The following is an 11,225-nucleotide window of genomic DNA, read 5'->3' on the forward strand; positions in this document are numbered from 1 at the left end:
TAAGATGAGAAGTTCTAGACTGTGCTGCATGAGATTATGTTTCAAAATTAGAATCTGTGTTTTCCTCTTCCAAATACAAATAAGAAAAAAATCTTTAGAGGCATCACTTCACTGTCATAGTCTAATAAACTTCTTATATGTTCAAATACTATAACAAATAGCTTTTCCCCCAAGCTCTGTAATCTATCAATCTGCTTCTTCTTATTAGATAGAATGACATATAACTTTATATGTTTTACACACACACACACACACATACACATATATTCACACACTTTCTATATATGCAGATATTTTAAAGGAATCAGCAGTTATGACACTTGTTGATGTTAGGTTCAGTTATAAGCTAGAGAACTTTAAAAGAGCTGTAATTTAGCCAGGCGGCGGTGGCACACGCCTTTAATCCCAGCACTTGGGAGGCAGAGGCAGGTGGATCTCTGTGAGTTCGAGGCCAGTGTGGTCTACAAGAGCTGGTTCCAGGACAGGAACCAAAAGCTACGGAGAAGCCCCCCCCCCAAAAAAAAAAAAGAGCTGTAATTTGTCCTCTTTGTTTTTGTACCTGTGATAAAGACACCACAGCTTCCCTAATTTAAAGTCATTGTCCCACAACACCCTGGAAACTGAAATATCCGTAGTTTCCTTCTACACCAAGAAGGTTCCATAAAAGGATAGAATTGATTATTGCTTTTCACAGATCCCATTTCAGGCATTTGCATCTTGGTAAAAATTAGTTTTGTCTGTAATTCTCTTTCTTGGTTGAGTCTTCGTGTGGTTTTGGTATCAGGGTAACTGTAGCTCCATAAAAGGAGTTTGGTAATGACTTTTCTGTTGCTATATTGTGAAATACATTAAGAAGTATAGGTATTAGCTCTTCTTGGAAGTTCTGGTAGAATTCTGCATTGAAACCATCTGATCCTGGACTTTTTTTGGTAGGGAGGTTTTTGATGACAGATCTCAAGGACTAGATGAAGAGCAGAAGGAGGGAGAACATGAGCAAACAAGTCAGGAAAGAATTAAATCACAGTGCAATGCGAAGGGAGAGAAAAGATGGGCATTGTAAAAGGGAACATAGTTCTGTTACATTACTGTAAAGGATTTTGGACAAATTGCAAAAATTTCATATAAAAGAAACATGCCCAACGTTCTCACTTCTATGTGAGGATCCGAAGAGAATGACATTTTCAATTAAAATAGATTATTGCATTTCAATGTTTATTTCCATATCCCACTGTTCTATTGTCTCTTACTGCCTGAGTCTCTATAAGTAAAGCCTGAGTTGTCAAATCTCACAGAGATGCCCACAATAAATTGTGATTGTAGTTATCATATCCCTATGATTTTCACTGAAATGCTTTCAGTATGCAATTGTCCATAAATAAATGTAGGCACAGAAGTTACATTGATTATATTTCTGTAAATTAATTTATTGAATTAATGTGGCCAAATAATAATTTGTGCATTCAGATATCAGCATCCTGCAAAGTTTTCAAGTGAGTAAAAAACATATGAAAATATTATACTCTAAGACAAGAAGAAGAAAAATATTCATTGTTTCCTTGAAGCCCCTTTCATGATTGCCTCATATGATTATTTTAGTGAACATGAGGCATTTTTATTTACAAGAGTTATGCTCACTTGATGAGTTCACTGCATTTTTCTCTGGCCATTGGCCTTTGTTTCACTTGGACCGATATTCACTTTTTTTTTTCGAACTGAAGCAGATTCTCCTAGTGACTTGTTTTCCATTCTAGTGTATTATTTTTCTCTGAGCTCTCACATTCATCCCCTGTCTTCTGGAATAAGGAATCTCTTATACAATATCCTTTGTATCCTGTTGTATTGAAAATAAGCACATACATCTGATACATTTATTAATAAAATTTTCAATACAATTTATTAATAAATTTAACAGATATATGGAACATAAAATCATTCATGTTGCTATTGTCCACCTGCGAGATAACCTCCAGCTGCTCTATAAGCTTAAGTGATAGACATAACATCTCTACATCTCCTCTTTGTCACTTACTAATGGAAAAGAAATCCTGAAATCTTCACCTACTGTCCACAACCTGGGGCACTCTGACATGAATCTCTAAAATTTGTCATAATTCACAGAAATACTTGGATGTGGACACTGGCTCCTATTTGCCGGCTTTATCAGAGAAGACCATGCTGTAAATATTGGGCTGCAATTTGAGCAAGGTTAGACACCAGTTGTTATGTTTTCCTGCTTCTCAGAATGTTTAGAGGCAGTTCTGTTTATTAACATAAGACAAATTTATCCATAAAATTTAAAAATATGTATGTTTGGATTTTCATTGCTGAAATATATTCTCTTTCTTTTAAACATGGAAGATGTAACATTTTGTGCTTCTAAATTCTGTAACTGCTATCCCGTCTCTTCCCTCAACAAGGAAGCTTCTGCATGTCTTAAGGAAAGATGATTTTAACGATTATTGATTTGTCACTTACAATATATTTGAAGCTGTTAATTTTTTCCATGTTCACTTTAATTTTATCATCTTCTTTTCTTCCATGTATATAAAAATAAAAACTTATTGTTTTGACACCTTCACAATGAATATACCTGTAGCTCTTGCTATTTCAGAAAGTAACTGTGACTCCATGGTTACTAGCCAGCCCACATCTGAGTCAATCAAATACAAACCTGCCACTGCCACAATATGTAGTTTGCAACTAAATCTTAATGCTCTATTTAAAAATAAAGATTCAGGAGTCAGAAGCTGGGCTGGCAACTCATTAGCTCAGAGAGTTGAGGAGCTGATATTTCCTTTTTATCATGGTCTCAAAATAGAGAGCATCCTACTACTCCATCAACTCAAAAATGATGGGCACAGTCAAAGACACTTCTTACATCCTCCTGTGCATCTCTGTATCTGTGCAAATATAATTCAGTTCTCAAATCCTGAGTCACCATCAGCAGGGACACCTCAAAGAGATAAGTTTTCTTAACATGTAACACTCTGTATACTGAGAACACAGACATATATTACTGTGACTGATACACAGTGAGGGAAATCCACTGTGAGCCTGCAGAGACCCCCTATTTAGAGAAACCTGGGGAAAGGACCAACAAGATTTCTAAAACCATTAAGGGTCACTTCAGAAATTTGAAAGCTATATACTATGCTGCATGGACTTTTGCTATAATGTTGAAATATGAGGTTTCTTCTTCTAGACAAAAAAGACCAGTTGAGGTCCCTCTCAACTGTTGAAGCCTGTCAAGCTTCCTATTTTTCCCCAAGGTAGAACCAATGGATTATACCCACATATCAAATTATCTGAGCTATAAATTTGCTTCTTTTTGTCAGACAGATTGATATATAATTTTATATGTGTTGTGCATTTATGAATACTTTTCTGGTTAATTCCATTCAATGCATTATATACATATGTTTGTGTGTGCGCATGTGTATTTCAAGAGGAGACTGTAAGTTATGACACTTGTTAAGTGTAAGCTCATTAAGTATGCTTAAATATTTAAAGTAATCTATAATTTTTGTATATTTTCTTTTTTGTAGACATGATGGAAAACTACTTCTAGCCTGAATTAATATTTCTTTCACAAGACATCTTAGAAATTTAATATCATTCATTGTTTCCTTATTTTAAAACACCAGGACTTATAAGTGTTCTCTTCATTATCATTTTTGACAATTCAAATTTTTATGTATTTCCCTGTTCGTAAAATTTACATTTCAAATCAAAACCCAAAGGGCTGGTTCCTCTGCAAGTCTGTCCTGAACCCTCATATCACAAAATTCTCAGCCTACAGTGTGCATGGTTCACCAGATGTCAGCTCCAGTCTTGTCCCCTCTATCATCAGCTTTTATCATAGACAGTTGCAGTGAAACCAGCAGTGGGTGTTGAAGATTTGGGTAGATACAGACGTGTCTAGTTTCTTAGAATCCTGATATCAAGACTTATAACAATGAATTGCATAATTCCACACAAAGCAGAAAATAGATTATTCAGTCTCATGTTACCCAGGCTCAGGCTGAGGATCAGAATAAATGACTGCTGGGGACTAGGTATGAGCAGGGAGAAACAGTTAATCAATTTGGTTAGACCTAAAACATACCAAAACCAATAACTAGAAGCTCTAATTCTAAGCATATAGATTTGGATTAAAAATATCCATGACATGTTATTAAAATTCAAACATTATATGCAAAGAACCATTTATATATCCATATTAGTGTCAGTAAATTAATAAACAAAAAGTAGAAGTATCCTCCTCTTAAGTACAACAGAAGAATTAAGAGTACATGGAAAGTCCCTTGAATTAGTCTGCTCTTGACTGTCTAGGGATTGTTCTAGGGAACCATAACTAGATGTTGTGAGTGCAGAATCATGGCATATACACTCTCAAAGTCAAAAACACTAGAGTAGGTATTCTTATAACATGTCCTGATAATGTGTGACTACAGCACATAGATCCCTACACTGTTCTTTCCTTAACTCTGTCTGACCATCAATTTGATGTTAACTGTAAAATAGACAAATTCGTGGCAATAACTATTTTATAAATTATGTATATATTTTTCTGTAAATAGGTCTTATACAAATAACTGAAGAATCTCACCAGTTCCCTGTTGTTCCAGAAGATGGTTCCAGAATAAGTGGCTGAGCCTATTTCAGTCACAGAAGACATGAAAACGTTTCCTCAATGCCTGGTAGTCTCAAATATATTATGTTCTTTTCCAACTTTAAATCATTTTACAATTATTCTTACTTTTCAGTTGTTTGAATGATTTATAGACTTTGCAATTTTTATTAGGTAAAAAATAAAATCATTGATACCTCTAAAGTATTATAATTGATTAGAAGAAATCCAGGAATTGAAAATTTTATTGATTAACATGATAACTCTGAATCTAATAGTAGTATTTTTAGAAACATAATATTTTTTTATATCTTAAAAACTTTAAATATAAGCAAATAATGCTATAACTTAATTATGTAAAATAAAAATTTATACAGTTGATATTTATGAAAACACCTAACTAGTGTATGATATAACTTATAATCAGATAGATACATATAATCATTTATTTCTCTTCTGCCTGTATTTTTAGTAGTGGTTTGACACAATTGTGTGGTGTTTGAAACTTTCTTTACCCTGTCTAACATTATGTTCTCAAATAAATGTCCACTGTTGAGTGACTACACAGTTTTTGCTTGGGGTTGGGGGTGATATCTCAGAAGATCAACTCACTCTGTATATGAAGAACATAATATTAACTGTGCTCAATATCCATACAGTTCATTGTTAGACTACTCCTCCCACTATAACTGTTTAGACATCTCAGTCTACAGTGGGTAAGCCAAGGTCAACCTTCCCTTAATGTTCGTTAACCTGTAGTTAGTTTTCTGAAGTTCCACTTGAAAAAAACTCTTTTTGTATTCTTGGTATCTGACTTTCACTCAATCTTTCCAGTTCATTCAGCTCATTATGATATTTAGTTCTTTGTGAACAGAGCTGAAGAAAACATGACATGAAGACTTTGATTGCTCATCCAGGCACTGGAGAAACACCTCAGTGGTTCAGAGAACATAATGTTTTGTAGAGGATCACTTTCAGTTTCCGACAACCACAATTGGAAGATCATAAACACCTGCAAGTCTTGAGGACCCAGGACCCTCTATTGACTTCCATGACCACTGTTCTACCCACCATGAGCACTATATTATCCATACAGATAAATATATGAGTTATTAAAAATAAAATATTCTTTAAAACTTACTTGAAGTGTTCTTGTGTAGCATATAAAGTCTTGATTCAAGTGGTAATATTTCAAAAACATGTTCATTATTTTGATTAATAGATTTTGTATTTGAATTAGTACCCCCTATTAAAGGTTAGGATACTGTTAGTGACATCCAAGAGAGAGATTTCATTTATCTTGTTAGTAAAAATTCATTTTTATCACTTATCTGAGATGTGTGATAAAATAGACAACATATAGATTAGACATCACATGAGTGAGAGGTGTTATCCGCTTGGGCAAACATCTTCCTGCCCTCAATTTAAATTGGGTTTTTGATCTTGTCCAATGTGTTCAGGTAGAAGTGATTGCATCAAGGCAACATCTTGGGTAAGAGGTAATATCTTTGTTTTTGTAGAAAACAAAAAGTTATAGATTCTCCTTCAGTAGAATGCATTGGGTCTGCTGGGTCCCTGGGAAAGGATTAGAGTGGGTCATATGCATTAACATTAGTAGTAGGTATATCTACTATGCTGATGCTCTTAAGGACCTGTAGGTTCCTTCCAGTCTAATGTGGTTTGATGGATCAAGATCCCCCAAAAGGTCTCCATGAACCCTAAATATACTACATTCAACAAACAGTGGGAAGCACTTTGAAGAAAAATACATAAAAATTCCCAATAAGATTGTTTATAAATATTTCTTTTTAATTTAAAGGGAATTTCTTATAAATGATTAATGGTCTCAGTCAATTCCTCAAAAAATAAGGGGAATGTGATATAGAGATTAATGTTGTACACGGACTTGTGATATAGAGATTAATATTGGCATGGACTTTTGTTTACTGATACAATTTTGAAGACAATTTTGTTATATGTATGTTTCTGCTCCTGTTTAAGGTATTAAAACATATACAGTTATATAATAATTAAATGAGCTTATACAGTTCATTTAAAAATGTAATGCATAACTAAAATTATGAATTAATAGATACGCATTTAATAGTCAAACTGTAGATATGTTATATTTTTCTGAATGTACAGAGATATATTTCATTAGATACATATTTTTCAGCACTACAAATACCTACAGAATATTGCATTTAAAATGTTTGAAGAACTCAGACTTTTCTTGATAGTGACATATGTCTGCTTTTGGCAGCACTAATTACTTCATGAGTATTATGGACATCAAAAGGCTCTTTATAGAGTTTACTAGTCATGTGGTCAAGAAACTGTTTTTGTGTGGACTGCTTGATGGTATATTATATAAATGGGGCATGAAAGACCCACAGAAAATGAATGGTGAACTTACCAAAAGAAGGCAAGATAGTCCTTCAGGGTTACTGCTTTATAAAAGAGTCTGTCAGACATTCTGCAGGACACAGTAAAGAGTGATTTATAAGCTGCAAATACAGATGAATCAGTCTTTCAAATTCTCCGTTAAATATAAATGTCTGCCAGATACTGTGGACATGAAGGCTGTGAAAGGAATCCCCAAGACTACAGAAGTGCTTTCAGTTCCTCTCCAGGCAGTGAGATGTCTCTATCAATTTTAGAGTTTTGGAAGTGGAATACTTTCCATTCACTTAGGTAATATTATATCCTTCTGGGGTCTTTGATGGAGTTGAAGACACATAGTTACAATTATAGTTTTCCTGAGTTATGTTAAAAGTTAAATTAGATATGAAAGTTTAACTGCGAGGAAATATGGTAACTCTAATTCTTGATGGATGTCTGTTTTGTTATATGTAATTTTACTAAGTTAAAGTTAAAAGTTTCCCTTTCGTTTAGACATAAAAAAGGAGATGGTGTGGGATTTCCCTATGTATGCCGTGAATATGTTTAATTACCATTGATTAATAATAAAAAATGCTTTACCCTATGGCAAGGCAGAACATAGGTAGGCAGGAAAACTAAACTTAATGCAAGAAGAAAATAGGTGGAATCAGGCATTCGTCATGTAGTTGCCCAAGGAGAAAGATTCTGGCTCTTTCTCTTCCGATCACAGGTGCTTTGGGAGCTGCCGATTACCATCCCGACACAGTCAAGTCCAAGAACCACACCACACACAACCAATCCCGGAAATGGCACAGAAAGGGCATCTATAAACCCCTGTCACAAAGATACGAAACTCTCAAGGAACACCTCTCAAATAGATGATAATAATAAATACTGTGTGAATTTACCATGAATGCATTCCCGTTGCAAATGCTCTTTTCCCAGTCACTACCTTCTAGAGAGTCTCATGAAAAAAAGAGAAACCCAAGGATTAAGAGAGTATGGTATATGGACAGAATCTCTCTGTCGAAGTTCGAATGTAATTGGTTTACATAATAACACAGCCTGATAGAGGAAATGTGTCACTTTAGAGGGTAGGCTTTGAGGTTTTCTATGCTCAGAGTGCTGCCCAGTCTGTCAGGTGATTTCTTATTCCTTGCAAGATGTTGGACTCTCATCTATTCCTCCAGCACCAAGACTTCCTGCACGCTGCCATTCTTCGTGCCATGATGAGAATGGTCTGAACTTCTGGAGCTACAAGAAAGCCCCCTAAATTATATGGTTTCCTTATAACAGTTGTGGTCATGGTGCCTTTTTACCGAAATGGAAGCATAATTTAGAAAATATCTCTAAAGTAACTAAGGACAAAAAATATTTGAATAAGTGGAAATCCTAGTTCCCCAATATAGTATAAGAAATGTGAATTTATTCCTGAGATATTCCTTTCCAAACTATTGAAACCACAAGGAAAATATCAAACAAACCCAAGATGAAACGAACAAAGCATCATGTCTGAAAAAATTTTTATAACCCTGAAGCATTAAAAAACACAGGGAACATTGAACTCATACTGTACATGATGATCAGGGCTTTCACAGGATGGCGGTCTCCTTAAAGGGAAGAGCAGTTTCTACCACTGCAACTCACAGCAAAAAGTGAAAATACTATGCATAAAGAAATAATGGACACAAATTGTGATGTCTCTAATGCCAAGTAAGACAGACATTTTCTGAGTCTTGAATGAAGAGGTTGGTTTCAGCTCTGCAATTCTCTTCCCTGGTGATTTGCATTAACAAGACACAGGGAAAGACACAAGAAACTCTTTGTAATCTATGCCGTGATTATCATTCAAGTCACAGGGTTCCCCATGTTCATATCTGCCTTACAGTCCACTTCTTGTTATCACTTAATGTTCACTGTCTTGTTATTACCTCAGTGAACATAACCCTCAAACCTGGGTGCACACTGTTGTTTTTTTATGAAGTGTTATGAAGTAGCTTATCTTCCCATAACTTACCAAAGCAACAATCATATTTAGGAACCTCAGACTGGCTACAAGCTGAGGAGAGTGAAAGAGAAAGATATAAAAGGACATGGCTAGACTGACGCAAATCAAGAGTAACAGAAACTAGTGTCCAGATAGGGTGTTCCTAAGTGAGAAGGTGATATTGAGCCTAATAAGATGGGACCCAAATCAGTACCACAGATTTCCTTACAGATAAACATGTGAAATCACATGTATGAAATGTGTTTGAGCTGCTTCCTTACAAGTTATTTCCTGAGAAGTTATAAGAATGAGACATCTCCACAGACACCAAGACAAAGAATTTTAATTAGTTCCTTAAACAGGATTTCTGATCACCAAAAGTAACAATATCATTTAAATTCTCTACTGGAAGTTACAGAGATACATAAATCTATTAAGAACCTGGCATTCTCCTCTGCCTGCACTGAATAAATTTGGACCTAGATAATGTAAACACTTCCATGTTTTGCTTCTAAGGCCTGTACAGTATGACTCTTAATATTTCCTATTTCTCTGGAATTGGAAATCCAGAAAGCATCACGGCAATGATCCTGAGATTTAATATCGAGTACCTCTAAGATGCACAAAGCAAATCTCAGTTTCCTGGAGGAGAAATTGGGACGATTGCCTGTGCTTCCTTTTATGCTCTCTGGGACCTCCCACATTGCAAAGTAGTACTCAAGCTCAGTATGAAATCTAAGGCCAAGCTGAGAGACCCCAGCTCCTTCTGACTAGAGTCTCCAACACAGCATGGCTGCCCTGGTTCTGCTCCTCTGCCTGGTGACATTTCCAAGCTGTAAGTGCTTCAAGGTTTCAGGAAAGGGACCCAGGATTTTAATATATGGGTTATGTGATTGATGGTGTTGTTGCTTGTCCCTAGACGCCCTGTCACAGATACAGCTGAAGGAGTCGGGACCTGGCCTAGTGCAGCCATCACAGACCCTGTCGCTCACTTGCACTGTCTCTGGATTCTCATTCACCAGCTATGGTCTAAGCCGGATCCGCAAACCTCCAGGAAAGGGTCTGGAGTGGATGGGAGCAATATGGGGTGGTGGAAGTACAGAGTATAAATCATCTCTCCAGTCCCGAATCACCATCACCAGGGACACCTCCAAGAGCCAAGTTTTCTTAAAACTGAACAGTCTGCAAACTGAGGACACAGCCATGTATTACTGTGCCAAAAGCACAGTGAGAGAACTCCAGTGTGAGCCTGCTCAGAAACCTCCATGTGGAAACACTCACGACCGGCAGGGGGCGATGGGGACCAACAGGTTCTCCCAAGACCAGTCAGAATGTGGTTGCTTAATAAGACAAGACAGTGAAGGCTGATGAGAAGCCAAGGACAATGGCACTAGGTTTCGAGCCTAATACATGAACTGGCTTTGTGGGAGCTTAGCCTGTTTAGACGCTCACCTTCCTGGACGTATATAGAAGACCTTCGTCTTCCCGCAGGGCAGAGAATTTGGACTGCTCTTCAGTATCCAGAGGGAGGGGGAATGGTGTGGGGGGTGTAGAAGAGGAGTGGGGATAGGGGGAGGGGAGTGGGGGGAGGGGGCAATATTTGGGAGGAGGGGAGGGAAATGGGAAACGGGGAGCAGGTGGAAATATTAATTTAAAAAGAATAAAAAAAATATAAAAAAAGAAGTTCTAGACTATGTTGCATGGGCAAATGTTTCAATTTTAGAATCTGTATTTTCATTTTCCAAACACAGATAAGGAAAAATCCTCTAGAGGCATCTTTCATTGTCATAGTCTAATAAACTTCCTATTTGTTCAAATACTGTAACAAATAGCTTTTCCCCCAAGCACTGTAAGCTAACAATCTGCTACTTGTTATTAGATAGAATGACATATACCTTTATGTGTTTTACATACATGCATACACACACATACATATTCACACATTTTCTTATATATGCAGATATTTTAAAGGAGTCAGCAGTTATGACACTTGTTGGATGTTAGGTTCAGTTATAAGCTAGAGAACGTTAAAAGAGCTGTAATTTGTCCTCTTTGTTTTTGTACCTGTGATAGAGAAACCACAGTTTCCCTAATTTAAAGTCATTTTTTCACAACACCCCAGAAAATAAAATACCTTCTACTCCAAGAAGGTACCATAAAAGGAAAAATTGATTATTGCTTTTGACAGATCCCATTTCATGCATTTGCACCTTGGTAAAAACTTTC

General features: G+C 36.2%; 1 gene segment (V, D, J or C); it reads left to right on the top strand.

Annotated features, from left to right (window-relative positions):
* Positions 1-9,788: 9,788 nt before the first annotated feature.
* On the top strand, positions 9,789-10,367 carry LOC130882848 (Ig heavy chain V region PJ14-like). The segment is given in 2 exon segments: positions 9,789-9,834; positions 9,919-10,367. Coding segments are annotated over 2 exon segments (495 nt in total).
* The last annotated feature ends 858 nt before the right edge of the window (positions 10,368-11,225 follow it).

The sequence above is a fragment of the Chionomys nivalis genome, chromosome 10, assembly GCF_950005125.1.
Source record: "Chionomys nivalis chromosome 10, mChiNiv1.1, whole genome shotgun sequence".
Taxonomy (NCBI): domain Eukaryota; kingdom Metazoa; phylum Chordata; class Mammalia; order Rodentia; family Cricetidae; genus Chionomys; species Chionomys nivalis.